Genomic DNA, 24049 nt, shown 5'->3' with positions numbered 1-24049 from the left:
CTAGCATATCTGCTGTTTTTCCCAGGACCACTCACAAATGCAGTGCAGGGAGGACAAGAAAGGAGTTATTGATGATCTAGTAGTTCTGTTTGGGGCGATTTGATGGCTTCACCTGTTGGTAACTTTCCTAATGAATGTGTAGTAAATTCTAGTAGATGTGATAGGAGTTCCAGAGTTGGTCTAGATGGCTACTCCTGTTTTCTCAAAGGGGGTTTATTGAATAGGTTGTATGAAGAAATTTCATCCTTTCATTTGTGATCTCATCAAAAGAATCAGAAAAGGGATTGATAATGGGAACAATCTGGTATGTGCTCTGCTAATTAAATTAGATTGAAACAGATTTGAAACAAAAGGATAATGTTAATAATTTTATCATTCATATTACAAATTACTCAAATTTGTTCCTAGGACTTGGAAGAATTTTGCTTCAGATTTTGCATAAACCATTTGACTGTTGTTACACAAACTCAAGGCTTTGCAGACATGGACCATGACCTTCTGAAAAACTTCATTAGCAAAGCCAGCAGAGTTGGAGCATTCCGAAACTGAGGCCTGACTACTATCAAGCTGAAGAGCACGTCCTTTTCCCTTCTGGAAATAATTTTCCTTCAGAGAGCTTCTCTGTGATCACAAACAGTGGTTTGGAAGGAAAGTCTCGGTGTCCATCAGCTTAGGGAGTGTGTAGAAGTCCACTAACATGTAGGCTTTTTTGTAAGGATGGCTACAGTCTAGATGTGTGGTGATTGTTCATTGCCAACAGCCAGAATTTAACAAAAAAATCTAATGTAGTAACTAACCTTTCCCACTCAAACAAACTAAACTTGTCATTATCTAGTCCGTCTTCTTTTTTTTTTTTTTAACAGTCTGTGTTTGGATTTTATGGGACAGTGACCTGTTTGCTGCTAAAACTTTCATAGTGTACTTTTGTTTCAAAACTCAGTTAATACGGCTTTGCGGGCTTCTTTTTATAATCCAGTGAAGATACTTGTTTTTCTGGACATATGGTAAAATAATGTAAGTCCTTTATGATGAGAGGTTTTCTGATTTGTAGGAGGATTTGTCTCACTTGGTGTTTATTTGGAGTTAATTTATGAGGTGCTTCAGCAGGATATTACAGTTTTGAGTTCCCAGCACTTGTCTCATTGTTTAGCCAGAATGAAAAGGATCTCCCTTTCCATTACACCGGGCATAGTCCCTGGCACCCCAATGGAAGCACTCACCAAGTTTGTCTGAATGTGAATTGTCAGACTGTGAGTTTTACTGCTAAGAAAATCACCTAGTTACAAATCCAAACAAGATTTCAAGGAAAGGAAGTTCTGCTTGAGGCTTATTTATTCCTATCTTACTATATCTCCTCAGACAGATGAACTTCAGAAAAATGGAGAAAAAGGTGATTTTGAAGTGATAACTTCAAATTAATTAAATTGTAAGAGTGGACTGACACTATATTCCAGATGGTGAGAAAGGTATCTTGCTCAAATATGGTGTTTCAGATTCTCCTGTGGTCAGAGCTGTGAGGTGCCCACACCACTTTCAGGGCTGTTCAGGGGAGAGGAGCTGCCCTTTGGACACACCTCTCTCCCAGCACTGATCATTGGTGGCTAAGGTAGAGTAGGTGCTTCATTCCTAACTGGCTGAAGTGAATTAAGGTGAAAACCCCACCTCTGCTGCACAGTGGGAAGTTTGCCCCATTACATAAGATGTGGAGCTCATGGAGCATTTACTTGAGTTTTCTAACAGGTAACTGTGAATTAACCCTGAGAATTTAAGTTTCTGACCGAGTGAAGTGACTTCAAGTGCCTTTTGCAGTATTTTACAAATGAGGAAGACAAAAAGCTGGATGACCAGGGTCAGTACACTAATTATAAAAGTAGTCATGCAATGTTCCTGCAGGTCCCTGCTGTGCCACGGCATCCTTCAATGACCTTTTCTAATCATCAAATGTGGTTCTAAGAACTTAGTTCCCTTACATTATCACATCTTCATGTCTAAGCTGGAAATAGCTGTTCATATTGGAGGCTCATTTCTCAAACAATCCTGTTCTTTAAGGAAAAGTAGGAGGAAAAAGAGAAAAGGAAAAGTGAGTTTCCCTTCACCCCAGGCCTTGTGGGTGTGAGCGGAAAGTGAAGCAGGCAGGTAGTAGAATTTACTTAGGAAGATGGTGATGAGAAAATATTTTAGAAACTACTGTGGTAAATATTTACACATCTTTGAGACATTTGCCTCAACCTCTCGCTAGAAATATGCTGGATCATCTACTGCTACCACGTACAGTCTGCCACCTCCTCAGAGATGACTACGACTTCCTTCAGCAGTGTCGAGTCCATTCTTAGCAGCGGTGTCAGTATTTTGTAGTCAAACAGAAGTGGTCAAAACCTTTCCAATACATAATGCAGAGTCATCAAAAACAGCACTTTGCTGGAGGAGATCGGTTTTGGTTTGTGTTGAGAAGCACTTGACACCAGCAGAGAGAACTAGTGTTATGGTAGGGCTCAGCTTTACTGCCAACCTTGTGTGCTCTAGCCCAGCACTGATCATACCAAAGTGTGGACAAGGGATTCCATGTAAGCCAAGGCTGCATATCCCTGGTTAATATCCCTAAGATGCCAGATTCAGCTGCCAGCATTCCCTGAGGGTAGCAGTGCACGGAACGAGGGCGTAGGACCACATCCCTGCCTTGGGGCAGCAGCTGGCACCAGCCCCTGTCCCACCCACCCCGATGGCATCACACTGGCACACATCCAGTCTCTCTGGGAAATGGAACCAGCAGGGCACCTCCACCCCTGGTACTGGCTTGTCAGCACCAGCTTTCCTCAGGTGGGTACTATGAAAGGTCTCTCCACACATTTGTGTTGTTTTACTCAGAAGAATCAAACAGAAAACTATAAATGTGAAACGATGGGGGGTTTTTGACTCAGTATCTCATCAGAAACTTTCTCTGGTTCTCTGAGGATGCTACTGCATGGAATGATAGCACTGGAGAGGGACACCACTCTCCCCCATTAGCTCAAATTCATAACCAAGTAGTTGAACAGAGATGGCAGCTGAAATGGCATGCTGCTTGCAGCAAGACATTTTTGGCTTAATAGAACGAAGCATCTTTTTTTTTTTTTTCCAATTTACTTCCACCCTGCTCCTTACTTCCAATCAACCATACACATTAAAGCCTACTTGCAATTTCAGAATAAGTGACAAAGCCTGTAATTTTGAGAAAAAGCATCTCTGGACTGAATGAGGGTGATTCTAAAGGTCTGATGTGTCAGTGTTGGCTTTTATTCTGTATCATCTGACCTAGATGTGATAGTGTTACATTCATAGAAACATTTATTTTTTAAATTTTTTTAATTTTTGTTGCATGTATTAAAAAAAAAAATCTTTACTGGCTTAGGTGGTTAAATGTGGGTACATGGATGTAAATGTGTGCTTGAAAAACCAACCATGGGACATTTTAGAAAAAAATTAGGGACGCATTTTACTGTTGTGAGATAGTCTGCAACAGCCTTGCGTTTGTGGATGTTGCAGGTTAAATACTTATTAAAGTATTATCCTGTTTAAGGATACCACAGACAAAAGGTATTTATTAAAAACTAAAAATTTGATCAAGCAAAAACTTTGTCTGGGGTTTAAATAAAGAGCAATGTTCCACTTTCCAGAAAGGAATCTGGAAAGAAAAACAAATTACAGGGGTAGGGTCATTTTAAGGTTCTCCTAAGTTACTGAAGCTAAAAGCCAGCACAGCATTGTCATCTAGTACCCACCAGTAGAGTTGTTACAATGCTTGGTAACTATGTAAACTGCTGTTTTAATATGACCTAAACACTTTCCATGGGCTTTCCTTGTAAAACAAAGCATTCATTTGCCCCATAGAGGCAGGATTCAGTGGCCACCACCTAATGCTGTAGAAAGTTTACAGCCTGAAAATAAATTATTTTTTTTGTTTCTATACAAACTTACCTGGTTTAATAGACCATTAATAAAAATGCCATAATATTTAAAACAATTTGAGTGGGATTTTTCTCCTTTCTTTTCAGTAACAATGAAGGAAGTTTGATGCTTGTAGACTGAAGAGACTGGGGAGGGGCAGGGAGTAAACCAGATAGTTCACAGAGTGCCATGAAGGCTATTTATGTAAGTTCTTCAGGAAATCACTGTCACCAGGTAACACACTTGTAACCTGGAGAATTTCTTGAAGGCTATTTCCACCTTTCAAAGAAATCAGTAGCCTGGTGGCTTAATAAACTGTGATTAATAAAATAGTCCTCAGAACACCAATCATTGTTTCTTAAGCAAATGTATATTATGGCCAGCTTGTTACATTTTAAAATATTTCAGCTTGTACTGTGCTCTGGTATCACACAGCCATAATCCTCTCCAGCTGCTTTACATTTGATACAGGTGTCTTCCTGCAGCCACTCCTGTGCCTGAAGATGTGCCCTTTCACATCCCCTCTGGCTGTTCTGGTGCCTGTGAGGAACTTGCTGTTTGGTACAGCCCCTCTGCACAAACACTGCCTCAGCACAAAGCTCTTCACTTGCAAGTCCATAGGAAGGGAGGAGGAAATAAGTTCCTATGACAAGTAAGAACAAACAGCATTGGGAAACAGTGGACAGCAGGAAGAGATTAAGGTATAAAATATCAAATGAAGAGGCTGGGAGTCAGCTCCTTCATCAGATGGCTACCTAGCCAAGCCAATAGATTAAATTCCTTTAAGCACTAATGGACAGAAATGGGCCTTTAAAGGATGCAATTTACCTGACCTCATCTTACACCCAGGGCTTCAGCTTTCTACAGAAATTGATGCTTGGTGTTAAGCACCTAAAATGGCCATCACATTTTGTGCCCAGCTTCTGCTGTGACTCCAGATTTTCTTTTTTCCTGGAGCAGTTTCAATATTCCATTTTTAGTACAGCAAGGTCTCACTCTAAGAAAAGTGCTGTCAATCACAGTAAGATTTCCATAGCTAATAAAAATCCATTAGTTTCGATACATATTTATTTGGATTGGTACCATATGAAATCACCTAATACAAGAAAATCACTGACTATAAATCATTTAAAAGCTATTTTATTTATCTTGAAAGGCGAGAAACTGATTAGTTGTATAAAATAGTGTGCATTTGATGTAAAGCCTTCAGTCTGTTTGAACAAAAAAAAAATACATTGTCACAGTAAAGAAAGAATGAATCTGTTTAGATACTGGACTCTGTATCATCCCTCTAGCCAAAGGACTGCTGTAATAGAGCTTACAGTCAGTGCACCAATGTTAACATATATCCTGTCTGTAAAACTGCAAAAAAGTGAGAAAATAAACAAAAGGTACTCTGGAAAGTTCTGTACATTTTTCAGTAAGAAAGTTGAAGCCATACTGAGTCTAAAAAAACCCCTCAATATTATCTTAAAATTAATTTACAGTTTTTGCTGCTCATAGAAGTTTTAGTAGTTCTAGGGTTAGCTTTGAATCAACACAAGAATGGATCTTTTAAAAACTTCCTACTGTAAGTATTCCAGGATCAGCTAAACAATCTGTAAATAAGCTACCTGGAAGACATTGGTTTAAAATGTTTGTGTCATGAATAGCATGCTTTTCTACTGTACCTGTTCTTAATTTAAGTAGCTGCAAAAGCTAAATTTCCTAAAAATGGGTAATTTTAAAGCAAGACAATTAATTTGCTTATCTTTTAATCCACTGGAAATAAAACATGTGCTTCTGTTAACTGGCTATTTTAACAAAATTTTGTTGCCAGAAAAATTCTAGTATCTGAATGATTAACTTACAAATAGAAAAGAAGGAAAAAAGTATTGAATGGTTTTGTTTTGTTTGGGTTTTTTGCCAGTAGCAACCATTCACAAGTTGCCCAATTCACTGCCTTTTCAGTAAAGGCAGATGGATTTTTTCAACGTGGGTTCACCACGTTCAGGTTTTTGCAGATGCTGCAGTAAGGCAAATGGGAGATGCCCTGGACTTTCAGAGACCAGGCTGCTCCTACCTGAAACCCAGCTGGAGACACTCAGCTTCCAGCTGTTTCTCAAGCTGTTTGGCTTGGCTACAAGCCAAATTTGAAGGTGAAAATTTGAAGAGATCAAGAAAATACTATATCATTAGGATTTTGAAATCTTGTGTGTACCAGGTATGGTTTAGGTTTGTTGTTCTGTTTGTTTTTTTTCTTTTACTACTTGAGATTTCCCAAGATAAGAAAGGGCACATCAATTACTCTGCATATGGGAAGAAGCTTCAGCTTCTGGGAAGATTCAATGTGGGATTTTGGGATGCATCTCTATGGGATTCATACTCCATGAAATTCAAACTGAGGGACAGTGTAACTGCCCTCCAAAAATGACATTGAGGTGAGAGCTGGGGAAGCAAAACTACAAAATGCCAAGTGTTGGTTTCAGTAGTAAGGCCACAAAGTGAGTTCACTTTGAATTCACGTTGTACTCCTGAGGTGAGACCCCTTCTCTGTAAGGCCCCCAGCTGCTGTCCAGATTAATTTATTGGGAATTTGATGTGCTAATTATGAACAGAGACAAAAATCTTTGCAGTGACTGGCCCACAATTTTCAAAATTTGCAAGTAATGAAAATCTAAAAATCTTATCTAAGAAACAAAATTAGTGCATTTCAAATCATTCTAGCTAACATTCCATCTTTAGATATAACAAATTCAATCCAACGAGACTGAACTGGCTTAAATCAGTAATGCTGCAACAGGAAATTCAGACACTTTCCAAGACTTTTAAAAAATCCTCAAAAAATATATAAATTAAATTCAGTGGCTTACATTGTATATATGCTACATCATAAGGCAAAGTATCACGGAAAACACTTAACAATTTAAAAAGTACAAATGCTTTCAACTAGCAGTTTGGAGTAAAAAGCAACTAAAAAGGCAACTCTATTAATGAAGGCTGTAAAACAAAAACAATCTTAAGAGGGCTGGGAGGTGCAGCCCCTGGTCCTGAGAATCTCACTTTTCTTCACTGGCTGAGGTATCATTTCCATCATTCAGCTTCTGCTTTTGCATTCTTGTTCGAGTAGATGCTGCAAGAAAACCCAACAAACAAAAAGAATGAAAGATTTTCTTCATAATTACTTTGGACTGATTATTGGAAAAATTTGTGATGACACAAGGAATAGAAGTACATTATTCTGTTGTAAACAAACCGAATCCCTCATTATAGGATGGACACCTAATTTTGCACTGTTTCAGCCATTCTTGCTCAACCTTACACATCTTATGAAATTCTTTCCACCTGTTAATTCCAGTTCTCATTGTCTCTGTCCCCTCACTGTGTCAATTTCCATCCTCCAGACGGGCAGATGGTCTGTGTCACATCGGGAATCTCGCCTTGTAGCCAGGCCTGCCCAGGAATGCCTTTTCCTCTCAGTGGCACACACCAACACCACTGGGCATGAGACTGAGCTCTCCTTCTTAAACTTCTTAAACTCTGCCATAAGTAAACACTGAATCATTTTCCCTGCCTTAAAATAAAGGACAGGTGCCTGGATCCACACTCACACCTATCTTGGTAAGCAGTGTAAGAGTTCTTAATGGGCAAATCTGCTCAGCTGCAGAGCTCAGATTCTCAGAGTGAGAATGCCTGTCCAGGCCAAATGTGCTCCTTCTCATGAGTAGAAAATACAACTGAGATGTGGGGCTGGGGCTGTTTTGCTTTTCATGAGCTAGATTTGAATTTCATTTCAAAACAGAAAAGTGATCCCCATAAGATCTGAAAGAAATGCTGACCCACAGTAGAAGAAAAAGCAGTCTCAGACATTTCCCTATAAAAGCAAAGCAAAAAAAACCCCTACACATGGTTTTCCTGTGTACATAAATTTCCATTTTGTAATCTCCATTTCCAAGATTATATGCAGCAAGTACAAAAACTAAGAAAATGACCCAAATCACATTGGTGTTGAACAATGCTTTCATCTAAGTGGGCCCCAACGCTCTTATCCAATGCACTCAGTGCTCTACAGATTATAAGAAAAGTAATACTCACTCATTTCTGCAAGCTTTTGTTGGAATTTTGACTCCTGGGGTAGGTGTTTGCTACAGAAAGAAAGCACAAGTTTAAGTTAATAAAATTAACTATTTACCTTCATAACCTAAATTTTAAATCAAGGAGGGGGTCTCTTTTTTACATCAAAGCATGTAACTGAGGAGCTTCATGCTTCCATCTCTCATTCAGTAGAGCTGCTAAAGCTCCCAAGTTAACACAAGATATGATTATCAGGAAGAAGTTAGGATGAAGGTCCCGAGACCCAATATATGCAAGATCTCTGAAAAGCCCAGGACAATCTCTCACCTTCCATCTGCCTCGTCCTGCCCCTCTATGTCGAAGCGCAGCCTCTTCAGCGGCTTCGGGGCAGCAGCACCTACTTCTGCACTGCGCTTCAGCTGGCACTCACTGTTGCACAACATCTGGTTTATTTTTTGAAACTTTTCAGAAGTCTGAAGTGACAAGAAAATAGGGAAAGAATTGCCAATAAATCCTGAAACCACTCCAACTTTCCACATTATCAGCAAAAAATTAGGAGTTCTAAAACTCTGGAGTTTTAAGAGCCCTAATCTTGTGCCAAAGCAACTAAAATAAAATGCAACACATTTTGAAGGTGAAGTCTGCATATATGGAAAGGAGCTAACAGAACTTCCCTACATTAAATTCTACTATATTAAATCAGATACACTCATTGGCCCGCTCTAGAGATGGGAGCAGGCTATCCCATTCCCCCAAAAGTTACATGCATTTAAGAACAGACATCAAAGATGCTAAAACTCACCCCAAATGATTCTCCAATTGACACCAAAATTCTGTCAAATGAAGAAGAGAAGTTTAAGCTACATTTAACAATGACAGAAGCACTGACTACTTTGCAGAGGTTAGCACAAGGCATTTAGAAGGTCTCTTCTCCCTCTCTCTCTCTCTCTCTGTGCTAGCAGTGCAAATCCATACTGTGCTTTACTGGGTTGAGACATTTCTCATTGAGCCAGTGAATGCTCAATCACCAAATGAACCAAATCACACAGATGAAAATGAAATTGTGGCTTTAAAGAGTCAGAGGCCCCCATGGTCTGTCCTGTATCAGGAAGACCCTTCAGTGCTGGGTACCCAATCATCCTCTCCTCTCTCTACCTTTAGGTGTTTGCTAATCAAAATCATGCAGGTCTTCAGCCTAGAGTACACAGTAACATTCAAACTGTTGCGCACAGTGGGATTCACTTGATCCTAGTCTGAAAAGCCACTGGAAACTGGCACATTTACTGTTATCCTCATCTGCCAAGAACTAGTAACCAACACTTGGAAATGTTCTGCTCAGCCAGCTAAACAAACATTTTGTTGCAAAAAAAAGTATTTTCCCTTTAAAGAAGCTTACAAAGCTCATCTGTGCTTTTCAGAGTGTGATGCAGGGTCAAAGCCAACAACATTTAAGCAACAAGCTAAGGAAACTCCTCTCTGGTAGGGGGTAAAAAAAAAGAAAAAAGAGAAAAAAGCCAACAAAAAGTCTCCTTGAGCACAGCAGAAAAGCATTGAATGATGATAAAGATTCCAAATACAGGACAAAAACTATTAACTGGAAAGTATATGATAGCCACAGACTACTGACAAACTTGACTGTGCAGTTTTCCTATTTGATTCCACTAAGATCCCCCAGATGCCTTAAAAAAGAAATGCTTGTCAACAACGTACCTAGACCTTGGAGTCATCTTTGTGGGTGACTGAAACCCATCAGAGAATTTGTATGGGCTCTTCAGAGGTGAGATGTAGATGTTATTGCCAGCAGGAACACGCCGAGGAGAGTTGGAAAACTGATAAGGACTGCGAGGAATGTGTGGGATAGGTGACAGAGTGGGAGGCTATAAAAATAATAAAATAATAAAATAATCATAAGGTTTTATTGCCTATATATTTCTAGTCTGTTGAATAGTGAACAGAGCTAATGGCTTACCCTGCTGGAAGCATACTGCAAAATGTTTGTTTTCAGCTTCTGCATAAACACTAAGTTGTAAAAGACTATGATGGAGTCATACTGTTCTTCCCGGATAAGAACACGTTTGAAAGTCTGCATAGGGTGAGAAAAAATCATACACAAATTTTTATTTTTTTAAAAAAAAAAAGGGAATGAAAATTTTATATTTGACAAACTCATAAAGGTCTCTTAATGTCTGTCTTAGATTAAAAGCTAGGATGGCACATGGGTTGTATGCAAGCCATTGCAACTTCTCTGAACTGCTGGGGATTTTTCCAAATATGCTTGAACACCAGTACAAGCACCTACTTCATTAACTGGCAGCCCCTTGGTGTGAACACAGTTCTAACATTTTCCAAATTTAAGAACTATTTGCTTTCACACACACGGGTCAAAAGGTCTAGACTACTGTGCATGCCTTGGAAGGCTAGAAAACTCATTACTGACCTGATGGGGACAAAACAGGTCTATCAGCTTGGAGACAAAAGTCTGGAGTTTAACCAAGATCCACAAATACACTATGAGAAATTCTGCCACTGAGAGGATGCTACAGTTCCATTAACTGGTGAGGGTTTTTCTATTGATTTCATTAGTGTGCTGTGCAAAAATTTCAGTACATTAAAGCTCCTGTGAAGAAAGGAACTTCTTAAGCCTGCAGCTTTAATACATACACAGCTGTTTGATACAGAGCCATACATCTCTATTTGCTATCAAACCGTGTTTCTGTTGAAACCTTCTGTAGAAAGGCATCTGCTTCTCTTCCCTCAATGCTCCATGGAAGTTAGACAACTCATAAAGAAACTTGTGTTGTTTTTGAAAATCCTGTTAGCTCTAGACATAAATTTTTCATCTAGACTCTTAACACATTCACAAACCATTATTACATATCTTTCAAAAGATGGAATGAAATTTGCTTTCTGAGGGGAGTTACCAAGCTATTTATGCAAGAAGTTTAAAAGAGATACTTGGTATTACAGTCAGCTTTCTCCTCCACAAAATGGAGATGCAGTGAAGCAGAAGTTTTCTTTTGTATGTTCAAGTGTAGTTTACTTTGATTTCAAGGGAAAATAATTAATTTTTAAGATTTTTATGGAGGAATAACATTAAAGAAATTCCATACCTCTTGATTTGTGTTGCAAAGCTCCTTGTATGCTGAAACTATTATTTTAAATCGAAGATCTACATTCTTTACTTTGCATATGCCATACATGGAACACATCATGATCTATTAAATAAACAAGACAAGATAACTGAAAATGCAGCAAATTAATCCAGCTCCTTCATTTCAAATTAAGAAATAAGCTTTCTATTGCTGATTGTGTTCTATAAACTAGCAGGCAACTCTACTTCATAAAGACTTCCAGAACATCAGCCAGCATACTGCTACCTCCATTTCTATGTGACAAACAACTCGCTGGAGCTGATAGTACCTACTCAAATTCATACCCCATGCTGCAATTTTAGGGCAGAATAACAAAAACTTGATCAGCCATGCATGTTGTCTTCCCAAAGAAAATCACCACACTTTTTTGCAAATTATTAGAAATTTTGATCTTTGTTATTTTGAAAATAGCTGAAAAAGCCAATGCTTAAAAAACCGAGATGACAGACTTAAGTCTATACTAAGTCATCCTTTCAGTGACCAATAGATTAATAAAAACCTCAGAGTACAATTTCTAATGGTCAAAGGACATACAAGGAACATTTTGTTCAGGAGAGTCTTTTTTAAACTTTTAAAAATGCTTTTGTCCATGTTACCTGGTCCAGGTGCCTGTCTCTCATTAGCTCATACTCATTTTGCAGCGTGTGCTGGAAGAGGGTCCAGATCAAGGCTTCCAGGTCAGGATGTTCAGAGAGAAGGTGAAGGAACAAGGTGTGGAGTCGACGATAGGCCAGTAGATACACTTCAGAAACAAAGAAAAGCAAACTGAAATTGTTGTAACAGGAATACACAAACTGAAAGGAATGCAATGCAGGAGGAACAGCATTGTACTGTTAACTGTCTCCAAGAAAAAAACAACTACCAGACATTAAGTGAAGGTAGTGAAAGCCAGGCTCAAAATAAATGGAAAAGGTTTTCACACAAGAGAGAGTGGATACATGAAAGCCACACCAAACAATGCTGCACACTTGTGTCTATGTCAATTCAAAAAGAGCCTGAACGAGCACCTGGAACGTGAATCTGCTGAGAGTTACAAAGCAAATACGGCACAAAAAGTTCAGAAACCCCCCAAGCTGGACAAAGAACAAGCCTGGAAAAGCACCAGCCATGTCTGCCCAGTTGTTCAACTTCACATGACGTCTCTTTATGGTCACTGCTGGGAAAAGGATGCTACGACAGAAGAACCCTCTGAGCCCATATGGACATTCTTGCAGCCAGGATAGGGAAGTTTTCAGTTTGAGCTCCTGGAGTGCAGAGTGCACGCAGTAACCACCCGCTGGCACCATTTTTCCCTTTCTTCCAGAGGTTTGCATGCTGTGCACTACAGATCCTAAAACAAACTTTTCAGAAATGCTGAGTGCCAAAACCTGAAAAGGATAAAAAGCAAGAGATAACTTTGCAATGTCGGTACATGTGGAAGGAACAAACCTTTCTTGTAGAACAGAGAAAGGGAGGTAGATTTCTGCGGTTTCTGTGTTTGGGGGGTCACAGCAGGTTGAACATCTGGAGTGGAAGTAGCACTTAGAGGAGGTCCAGATGCCTTCTTCTTAGGAGATTTCACAGGAGAAAGATAGCTGGAGGTTCAACATATATTAAGCATTTAATATCACAGGATGAAGGAACAATTTTATATGAAAAATACTTGAAGGAACTCTTCCCTCTTCCCCATTAGAAGAAATAAATTGCTATTGTGTCCTGCTATCCCCAACACCTGGTACAGGGACTTATTTATTCCTAGGCAAGTAATGTAACAGTTTACAATTACAAATTTGATAGGGCTAGGGAAAAATGTTTCAGCATTTGATTTAATTTTTTATGTATAATAAATATCTGCACATACGATGCTTTGACAAAACTTAAGTACCAAGCCTAAGAAGTAGGAAAACAGAACACAGGTGGATTTGAATATTAAGGGTGATATCAACTTCACATTTTCCTAGACCTCAGGCATTCACTTACAGGTCTGCAGCAGTGTGGTTATGCTGGAGAGGCATATTGAGAGCAGAAGTGGGTTCGGGCTGATCAGTTTGGCCTTCTCGCTCTTTTGACTGCTTGATAAGATCAAACAGAGGTGACCCCTGGAAAAATTATAGGAATCCTGCATTACACTAAGAACAGACAACAACTCTGAATGAATTTTGTTTCTTCTCTAAAGCCAACCACCAAAATGTGAACCTTGACAGAAGATTAAAGCTTTTAAGTACTTCAGAACACTCACTTGCAAGCACTTTGCAAGATAAATTTTAACCATTTAATTTTGAGCTATTAAATACATCAAATGTTTTTTTCCCTGTTTCAACAGCAGTCTATTAGATATAGGTTAACTGCAGATTTGAGACAGTTATATTAGTTGTATTCTAGAAGCCTTACTACTTCCTATTAAAGCCATTTCTGAAGAGTAACCAATACAAGAAAACACATAAAAGGTCACATTTCAAAAAACAGAATAATACAAACAAAAAATACTCCCAATGCCCCCAAAAAATTCAAAACCAAACCAACCAAAACCCAAAAAACTCCATCAAATACAGCTAAAGAATACCTCAGCCCACTGGTGACTGAAAGTTACTGCTGTACCTACTGTTAATCCATTTCTGCTACATCTACACAATATTTTACATTTGATAGTGTATAAACCACAGTCACTTATCTGCACTGGGGACTATTTAGTGTCTGCATGTTCCAGAGCCACCTCTGGAAAGAGTTAGAGTGACTCTGAATACACTATAAGTCTCTGCCCTCATGGCCCAAAGCAAACCCTGTTTTGACTTGAGGTTAACTATCAGTACTTGAACCAAGTCTTCTGGAATACATCTGAAACTAAGAGCTCAAGGTAGGAGGTGATGCAGAGAATGCAAGTGGAATGAAGGAGGTTCTGGCTGAAACCACATCAGCACTTCTGCTGATGTTAGTAATAAACAGCAGTCCTGCAGAAGCAAAATCTCAGCCTGCTTGCGTGTCACACACAGTGTAGAATTATGCTGAGACAGCAACACCACATGGGAAAATATCTTTACACCATATTCATAAATAAATTTGAAAGCACAGGGTTGATCACTTGTTTGTTTTATTTTCTTTGAACAGGAGACTCATCCTTGAGTACAATATTGCCTCTCAGCAGTGCAGCATCAGAACTCCTGAAGCAACAGAGGAACATTTGAGTAGCAAATATGTGCCTTCTTGAGAGTGGGAGGTGGGGGAAGCAGTATCCATAAGACTCAGGATGAAGTGGGCAAAACCAGACATGCAGCATTTTCCCCAAATGATCTTCCCAAAAGACAGCAGTAAAATCTGTCAGCTCATTGCTCTGTACACAATGCGCTGTCTGATGGTTCCTGGTCTGTTTGACCTTCCAAATGCACATTTTTAATATTAAAATGCATTAGAACAGATGACAAATCTATAGCTATTAACAGGAGCACAGCATGCATGTAAAGCATGCAGCATCACGAGGCTAAGGCAGTAAGAAATAGCTTAGTAAAACTTGACTAGAATTAAAACTAGCATTGAGACATTCCTTATTTAGACATATTCCTAAAAAAAGAACATTTTTTTTAAAGTGTATCAAATAAAAATTCAGAGTAACAAGATGAGAGTAATGAGATTTACAATTTTTCACACTGCAAATTTTGATTTTGGCAATACCAGAACTCTTTCATCCATAGCAGAAAAAACATCAGTTACTGATTCATAACCATATAGTTGATTCTCCATAATTTCTCAACCAGTTCAGCTCTTGGCCTGGTTTGCATAATTTTTCCCTCCATTTAGCAGAGCATTCACTTCTCATTTGTGTCTGTCAGCATTGCCCTTTCTGAAAACACAGACACACGACCTCCATTTCTCATTCTTCTGGCCACTTGGCTTCTTCCTTTTTTATTATGCTCACCATCACTTCACTTTGCTCTGAGGAATCCTAATTTCTTTCCCAGAGCAATCATTGCTGAGATATCTTGACTAAGAGTGAACTCTACTTCATTCATGTCACGTTTTAGTGATTAATGACTGGAAAAGTATTACTTATAATGAAGGAGGAAAAGGGGTTGCTAAAAGGGAATGAGGTCTAGAAAGAGAAGCAAAGTTACTGTTGTTGAGTTAGCACTTGAGACCAGCAGTTCCAGGTCCTCTCTCAGCCCTGCTCCAATTTTGCTGACACTGTTCTGAATATGATTCCATTAGGTAAGATACGGGGGCATGGCAATTTGCCACACACAGAAGGGATCTGCCTATTTCTGCATCATTTCCACTCCTCTTCTACCTGCCAGTCTCAACAACCAGTGAACCTCCACGGAAGTCAACTAAATCAGAAAGCTAAGAGAGAAAGCAAACCTAGATTTAAGTCTGCTGTGCAGAGAATCACAAACAGAGCTGGGACAAGCAGTAAGAACAGACAGGACAGCCACACCACGAAGGCTGGGAGCAGAGCAGAACACCGAGTACAAGATGCTGTGCATTTACTGACAACAACCTATTCCACAACCTGATTGGCACATGGAATTTCATCCGACAGGAATGCACAGAGCTCACTGCTGCTTTCCATCAGTTAGATGGGCTACATTCAGCAAGAGGACATTCTTTGAGTAGAAACATCTACCCACAGAGCCCGAACAGCAGCATACAGTGAGTCCAACACAACTCTTTTGGTTCCCACAAATACTAATTGACTCTGTGGTTGAAAAGGTGGCAAGACTAAGAGTGTGCTGCAACCCACCTGGCCCCAGCAGTGCAGAGCTGCCAGCACCAGCAGTGGCAGAGTGTGAGAAAGCCCCGTTCAATGCAGGTCCCTGGGCAAACCACAGCCTTGTCAGCCCTGCAGCTGCACGAGCAGAAAGGGGTGATTTAGCTTTCAGACCTGGTGACATTTGAAGTGGCTGTTTTGTTGATCACCATTTCCACCTTCCTCTCAACTTTAGGTGCAGCCCCCTCTGCTCTTTCCCCAGGGACCCCTACCACTCTCACGAGTACCTTTCCAAGTGCATGGCCACATAGTTGGAGAAGTAGGTGCTGCACTGACAAGACTGATGCCTCACAAAAACCCGTGTGCCACAATGCAGAAACACAGAGATGGGTTTTCTAGAGTGCAACTACCCCCCACACTGTAAAACTGATGGGTTTAATTAGAGCTGTGTCTCCTTTCTTTATACTTAAACATTAAAAACACTTCTATTCCATGAATACAAAGTGCATTCTGCAGTGTCCAGGGCGTTTTCAAGCTTATCAGGGCAAACTTCGGCTTCAGTCCCACAATTTGATATTCAACACTCAAATGAGAGAAATGCAACATCATTAACCAGGCAATTACCAGTCCTCGAAGTAATAATCACAAAAGAACTTTAACCCCCAGGTCCAGCTTAATTGAACAGGAATGTTTATCAGGAACTCGTTTCTGAAGTAATGTCATTCACGCCATCTTTTACAAATTTCATATTGCTTTTTAAAGGTTTTAAGCAGCATTTAAGGTGAACAGGTCGCCTCCAATGCATTCCTTTAACATGAAAGGAGATTTGCAGTTTCTACTTTAGTTTAATGGTCAGTAAGTGATTAATATTACTAGATGCAGCCACAGAATCAATTTCACTAATTAAGCAAAATGCTACTTTTCATTTGCGACCTCCCTGTGATGGCTACAGAAACCTCATTTTATTAGTGCAAAAAGTGAAAAAGCAATGAAGACTTAAAATTTCTCAGGGTCAAAAGGCCACTGTCATCAGAATGAAGAGTAAGACTGCAATTTGACTCAGTTCCTTCCCAAAATACCCAGGGCTAACTAAATCTCCAAGGCTAAACTCTGTGAATTAAGTGGGGCTTTGTTAAGAGTGGCCCTGCAGGAGGATTCCCTGCAGCAATGCCTACATCACAAGCATCTGCAGTGATTTTTCCCCATCTGAAAACTCCTTTTATGGATAAAACAGGCAGAATTTCTTATTTGCTACTCTTTATTTGGCTACAGTGGAATTACAGGACACACAGGTGCTTCCCAGCTTCCCAATCTTTGTATTGGCTCTATCCCAACTAGCTGGATTCCATGAAAAGATTAAAAAAAAACCTAAATCCTTATATATAGGGAAGAGCCACCCTGCGGGTTTGGGCGTACTCCACTGACCACAGAGGAAAAGCCCTGAGCAGCTTTACTCTAAACAGTGTTATTAGTAGTTCACTAATTAAAAAAAATACTGGTTTTGTCTTTGTTTTCTGTATACTTTATGTTTTTGTTCTTGGCAATAATTTCCTAATATATTTTCAGGTTTTAGCTATCTGTTCACATTAAATTTTAATGCAGTGTTTAGCACTTAACCATGTATATATCTCAGTGCCAAGGTCTCTTGGCTGTTTGGTTTTTTTTGCCTCAGGCTTTCTTTTTTTCTTTTGCTTGTTTTCAAGTTATTAAACCAGTCACTACAACACATAATGTTAAGACACATTCTTCTTCATAATGTCATATAAGATGGCAGTGATTTTGCAAGGTAAAACAAAGCCAGTTTAGAACTGACAGCTTTGGAATGGAAGTGCAAGGACTGGATCAGCACAAGTTATTTCCAACCCTCTTTCCCAAGGGAGAATTGCATGCCCAGAAAGTTGGCTTTTGATTGCAACTGTGTTTTCAGAAGTTTTATGTGACAATTAGTTACCAGAATTCTGAAATAATTCAGACCTGCTAAAACAAAGTAGACTTCACAGTCTAAACTGAAAGAGTATTGATCATGAAAAAAATCAACAATATTAAGGATTGTGTCCTAATTTCACACATGTCGTGTTACATAAATTATGTTTGTACTGGGGCTTGTTCTTACAAAATTTATGAAGAAAAACATTAAAACTACAGGGTTAATAGTTTAATTCATTTAAGAATACTGACAGATCTGCTTTTAACCCTTCACAGTGTGTGTATGTCCAATACAAGTCCTATTCTTACCCCACTCATCTCAAGCATGACTCAAAGACATCCAGCTTTGTGAGGATCAACTTTTATTTAGTGATAAAGGTTCAAAAGTCTCCAGAGAAGGAAAGCCAGGCTGCCACAGCCTGAATATATATCTTACACTTTGGATTTGCAGCGTCATTTAAAGCAACATTCTCCTCACAGCTTTGTAATAACCTATTCTTCCTCAGAAGTCTCTGGAAAGACTTGGCAAATGTTCTTAGAAATCAGACGTTATTTCAGAATAATTAACACCATACTTTTCAGCCCCTCCACCCCGAAAATTACTTTTCACCAAATGCAGATCAATTAACCAATTCTCTATGATTCAGAGCGTCTCTTAGCGAAGGTCCATGCGACCCACCTCACTGCACAAGTGCTTCATGAAAATACCCTTCCTAGCAATGCAGAAGGAATTTTGTAAAAACACTTTTTAACCATAAAGATGACAGACCTTCTGTGTCAACACAGTGACTAAAACTATTGTCTATGTTTGAAAATATTACACACACCAGTGATAATGCTTGGCAAACAGGGAACTTCTGACACAGTTACTGGTTTGTGGCTCTGCAACCAATCACTGGTTGAATAGTGAAGGAAGAAAACAAACCCTGGTCATTAGGACTGCTCCTGTCTGCCAAGCCTGCGAGACTAACTTTTCAAAATCACTTTCAAAGGAGTTTTGAAAGACAGTCTACAAGCAGAACTATGCTTTTATACAACTGTTTTATTTAAACTGCTCAAGATGACCCTGGGCAGACTGCTACTACACAGCTGGCAGCTCTTGCACCACTTCCTTCAGCAGTTTTTCTGCCCAACTCACAACTGCACATGCAGGTACACAAAGCACTACAAAATATAATAACCTTTGCTTTTTTTTTTTTTGCTGAACATTATCCAAGAAAATATAATTTTAGGCTCATTTGCCACATGTTTTTTTCCCCCTAAACAATTGCTGTGAGCATCTTCCAGAGGGATCTGTATTCTGCCCTGGCAGTGCTGCTGCTGCAGAAACAATCTATAGCTGAAATAATTAGCAAGTTTATTACCTAGCTCCCAAAGCAGCCAGGCTTCAGTGTGAATAATTCTTGGACAAATCTCGAGATTTTTAGACCAGAGCCAAAGGTCTCAACAACAACTGAATCAATACCAGTTTCCTGCCACTCTCCACACAGGAAATTGTGTACAATAAACCAAACTCCATGTGATGTGAACCACTTGACTGTTGGAAATGACAATATATCAACAAAAAAACTCTTGAGGTTGAAAATTTTTACAACAGCTTTAAGCTGCGAAAAAACTACAGGGTGTAAAGATTTTCAGCAAAGGAAGTAGAGAAGAGATGCTTTAAAGGGACCATTATGTTAATTAACATCACAAAGTACTAGACAGAACAGTTCTACAGTTATTTCTAAGCAGGAAAAATTCTTACACTGGGGAGAAAAATAGCACTCACACGCTTACTTTCTTCAGAGGAACTTTTGAGTCACAAAATGCCTATCTTGGTAAAGACATTTTTATTTACATAAATACTACTGTAGCAATCCAATTGTCATAGTATTGCATCACACTTTCTATCAGTTTCATTTACACAGTCCCAGTTCCCAAAACAACAATTAAGAGTGGTTCTGGGAAATATTTTCACAAGTACAAGTAGAAACATGACAATAAGGTGCCTCTGAGACTTTTGGTTAAAGCCCATGATTCAGTTTCAAATTTTGTGTTTTTTCCAAATTCTCATTAGCTGGACAAATTTAGGTACAACGTACCATAAACAATTCTCTTATCAACCTAAAAGCAGTACGTGTGCCAGGAAACTTTGTAGACAGCAATTTTTGAAAAAGCAGGAGAATATCTTTTAAAAACATAACCAAGGAGTCAACCAACTATGGATTGAGCATAAAAAGATTTAACAGATAATCTGCAGAGGATTGTGACCAAGCTGCATGCACAGAAAGAACAATTCCTCAGAAAAGTTAACCCTAGGTAGGAGAACTCGTTACATGTCTTCAAACCATTAAGGGCAGACTGCTTGTGGTATTTAAAAGAAAAAAAAAGACTACATATATCTTGCATTGTACTTCATATAATCTAGAAGAGAAAAATGGCACAAATTGGAGCTCCAAAAACAGTATGCCATGTTTTGTAACAAAACATGACAACATGAGCATGACAACCATTCTGTGTGATTGGATTTATCAACCAATTCTGGAAAACATTTCAATATGAAGGAAATTAGACATGAAAAAGAAGAAAAACCTTTAACAAAAGGTTTAGAAGCTTCAACAAAACTATCTGTGTCACAACATTTTGGGCAGAAATCCTCCCTCTGAGAAGAGTTTTGATCTCAATTTAAGCCAATACTTTGTATGGCTATCATTATGGGATATCTCAGGCTCAGCTGGTCTATACCTTGGTATGAGCTGGAGGCAGACAAGACCTGGCAGCCACCCTGCTGTGCTTGGCTTTTGAAACAGAAGCACATGCAGAGCTTCAGAGCGCTCAGTTGGCGCTCAGTTCAGAATTTAAGAAGATATTTCCAATTAAGCATTTCTGCCTTACAAGCAGTTATTTAACAATCAGTCAAAATGCAGCATAATAGAGGTAAGGAAGGTAGCAATGGAAATCAAACAAGAAAATGTCAAAAAAGGTCTTGGGCTGTTACTTAGAGTTAATTTAAAAAAAAAAATACACCCAAAAAAACCCTTAAAAAACCCGTTCTTTCCAAACTGAAAATAAATAATTCAATTTTGACAGTGTGATACAAAATAGTATAAAAATCACTAGATACACCCCAAACTCCTCAATAACTTGTCTTATCAGACCTGAAACAAAAACTTGGAACCACTGGTACCTATAGTTTTTTTTATGTTACACCTGTTTCATACTCACTTTTAAGTAACTGTATACATCTTTTGTTTTATCAATTACTAAGTGTTTTTCCACTCTGCTTTCTCTCAAAGTAGTTAATTTCAAAGCAGCTAATTCTGAGGCAGATCACAGAATGAGTTGGGGTTGGAAGGGATCTTAAAGGTCATCTAGTCCCTCCTTCCAGAGACACCTTTCACCAGACCGGGTTTCTCAGAGCCCCATCCAGCCTGGCCTGGAACACTTCCAGGGATGGGGCATTCACAGCTTCTCTCAGCAACCTGTGTCAGTGCCTCCCACCCTCACAGTAAAGAATTTCCTACTAATATCTGATCTAAACCCAACCTCTTTCCGCTTAAAGCCATTCCCCTTGTCCTGCCACTACATATCCTTGTTAAAAGGTGTAAAAGACACTACAGAGCTTTCTACTAAAAAAAAAAAAGAAAGAAAGAAAAAGTGCTAATCTCCTTAACATCCCAGTTTTTTTCTGGTTATTCCTTCACTTTCCACCACTCATCTCAAGAGTAATTTCACTGATCTACAGCATTAGTTGGCTTCCATAACTACAAACTGTAAATTTGTATAATCATATAAGAAACAATACAACAATTACTATGTCATCAGAATTACTTGGTCAGCATTAGCTTTGCATAGAAATAAAAGCAGAAATATGAAGCAGAGAAATAATTGTAACTATTATTATTAAATGTAAGAGTATCCCTTAGCAAATGTTGGGAGTCAGAGGTATTTTACACTGAAACATGGAATATCCATGATTTTATTCTAAGATCCTTAAAAAGAAGACTAAATAAACCTTAAAACAATGCAATATAACTGCTTTAATTTTTTTTATAAGACCAAAATATGTAGCTGAACTAGCAAAGAGGGGCAAAACCAACAAAATGGTGCAAAAAAATCTAAACAATTTATTTAAGATCTAAGCGTGTGTGTGGATGTGGTAAATGCAGACCACACCTGGACCACATCAACATCTGCAAGAAGTTTGAGCTCACATTTCTGCAAACTAGGCCAGTATTTTTTTCAGAAAATAACATAAGATGTGATATTCAGTGCCTTTTCTCATGGTAACACAAGAATCTTTGATGAAGGCTGCTCAGTGATGGCCAGCTCAGACTCTGGAAAAACACACTGGAAGGTGTAACATTTCCCCCTTGGATATTTAGAGCAAAATCATGTGGGATATTAGAGAACCACAGAAGGGTTAAGGTTGGAAGTGGGGCATCTGGTCCAACCTCCCTGTTCCAGCAGGGTGTTTAAAACAAAATGCATTTCTGTTTGGATGAATTCACAGGGATCTGGGAAAGCATTTATCTTCTTCAAGGTTTAAGATCTACCTACAGCTATAAAAAGATAAAGAGCACGTTTGGTTGGGTTTTTTTCCAGAACACCACAAACCAGATCCACCCCCCTTTCACATTTGAGTAGCACCAATGCAGAGAGCTCCCTCGCCACGGAAACCTTTGTGCTGCACATCTGTGCAGCGAAGGACCCATACTCAGCATCCCACCTGCAGCCCTTCTGCCCACCCATTGTGGAACCTGAAGCCAGAACTTGGGTTGGAGGCTTTGTACAAGAATCAGTTGCCTGATTATATGACCTTGGCATATAATTTACAACTGCACTATGTATATAGAAAGAAGTTATGAGACTCTCCCTGAAGGAACAAATCAGTGACATTAGGCAATACATGAAGAGTACATACCAATAAAGCAGTAAAAGTGACTTAGGTGATAAGGTGCATTCAATTACCAAATGATCAAAACATGTTTCCTCAGTCTCATTAAATTACAAATATCCTGCTAGAAAACACAAATGAAAAATGTGAAATCCTCCAATAACAACGTGCTTTTCTATCAGAGCTCTGCATTTTTATTGTGAGAAATTCTCTGTCATTTGTAAGCAAAGCAAAACCCAAGTTCAATGTTTGAGGGAACCACTATGCTCTGCATCCTAATTAGTGAAAATTCAAGCCTTTTGATCCTAGTTTTTCTCCCTTAAATTTAAGGAAAGATCAATCAGCTTCTTAAAACTTTTCTTTTACTTCAATCGCATTTTTTGGAAGAAACTTCAGCGAAACATATTCCTGCAGAAACCCTACATTTTGCAAGTGTAACAAAAGCATTTCAAAGTCTCTCTTCTAGTACTACCAATCTGGTTGTAGCATCTCTTTTAGCAATTTCAAAATGGGAGCTCACCAAGCAGTGTTTTAAAAGGCATCATATGCTCATTTTAAATCTTGACCACTCCGTGAACAGTCATTGTGCATGACTTAATCAAAATATTTCACCTCTGTTTTACTGAAGTTACAAAAAACTACATTGAACTTACTGTTTACTTCCTGTGGGGTAAGCAAATGCAGGAAGGTTGGGATGACTGGGAAGATTTCCTCTCCTGACAAGGGATTTTAAAATGCTGAGCTTATAGAAACCCCCCCAAAATGTTTCCCTTTAGCTCTCAAGCTCCAGAGTGTGTAAAGGTCTCACATTACGTAGACAATAATGCAATTCCAGGTACTGTTGAATTTTACAGCTTCTCATATTTGCTCTAGAAAAAACAAACTTGAACTGAGCTCAGCCATTTCTCCTAAACTTGCCTCTCAAACTTACACATGAAATTAAGATGTCATAACTCTCATAAATTTAGGTTGCATTTTAATCAGGATAACCTGCCTGCCTCAGAAAATATAAAGAATAAAAGGAAGACTTAAAAACACAAGCTGACCTTGAAATTTCACCACATTGTTTCTGGCAAAGAAGCAGATCATTTTCACACTGACTTAGGTATATACACTTCCATTTTTCTGTGCATCTATATATACACTCCTGATATTTCAGAGAATGATGCACAAAGTACACATGGAAACAGTTGTCAAATTTAAAGGAGTTACTTTGAATGCACTCTAGCTCTGCTTTCTTTACCTTCACAGCAAGTAAAATGCTTTTTGTTACTGTGGGATCTGTTATGGGCAGCTCCACTGCCTTCACCATAAACATACTGGTGTCAGACTCACAGGGAAACCATAACCCAAAGTGTGCCCACAAACACGGCAGAACAGCAGCCAGAAGTCTTACATATAAATGACTTGTTAAGAAAAGCTCATATAAAGCACCTC

At 38.9% G+C, this 24049-nt stretch overlaps 2 protein-coding genes across 5 annotated transcripts in view; one reads left to right on the top strand and one right to left on the bottom strand.

Moving 5' to 3' along the window:
- Positions 1-4000, top strand: part of RCBTB2 (RCC1 and BTB domain containing protein 2) — a 34850-nt gene extending 30850 nt beyond the window's left edge. For both annotated transcript variants that reach the window (XM_023940990.2, XM_086881303.1), the window contains exon 13: positions 409-4000. In XM_023940990.2, the coding sequence (XP_023796758.2) occupies positions 409-549 (141 nt within the window). In that variant the 3' untranslated portion in view covers positions 550-4000. The remainder of the gene's footprint in view (positions 1-408) is intronic.
- A 1048-nt stretch (positions 4001-5048) lies between these two features.
- The window catches only part of RB1 (RB transcriptional corepressor 1), a 70536-nt gene continuing 51535 nt past the window's right edge, over positions 5049-24049 (bottom strand). For all 3 annotated transcript variants that reach the window (XM_086881301.1, XM_086881300.1, XM_086881299.1), the window contains 10 exons: positions 13089-13207; positions 12558-12703; positions 11726-11871; positions 11088-11192; positions 9947-10060; positions 9688-9854; positions 8780-8810; positions 8305-8450; positions 7999-8048; positions 5049-7036 (listed from right to left, as the gene is read on the bottom strand). In XM_086881301.1, the coding sequence (XP_086737427.1) occupies positions 6963-7036; positions 7999-8048; positions 8305-8450; positions 8780-8810; positions 9688-9854; positions 9947-10060; positions 11088-11192; positions 11726-11871; positions 12558-12703; positions 13089-13207 (1098 nt within the window). In that variant the 3' untranslated portion in view covers positions 5049-6962. The remainder of the gene's footprint in view (positions 7037-7998; positions 8049-8304; positions 8451-8779; positions 8811-9687; positions 9855-9946; positions 10061-11087; positions 11193-11725; positions 11872-12557; positions 12704-13088; positions 13208-24049) is intronic.

The sequence above is a fragment of the Cyanistes caeruleus genome, chromosome 3, assembly GCF_971803275.1.
Source record: "Cyanistes caeruleus chromosome 3, bCyaCae1.hap1.1, whole genome shotgun sequence".
NCBI classification, from domain to species: domain Eukaryota; kingdom Metazoa; phylum Chordata; class Aves; order Passeriformes; family Paridae; genus Cyanistes; species Cyanistes caeruleus.
Note: the sequence above shows the minus strand (reverse complement) of the source record. Positions and strands in the feature narration are given on the sequence as shown.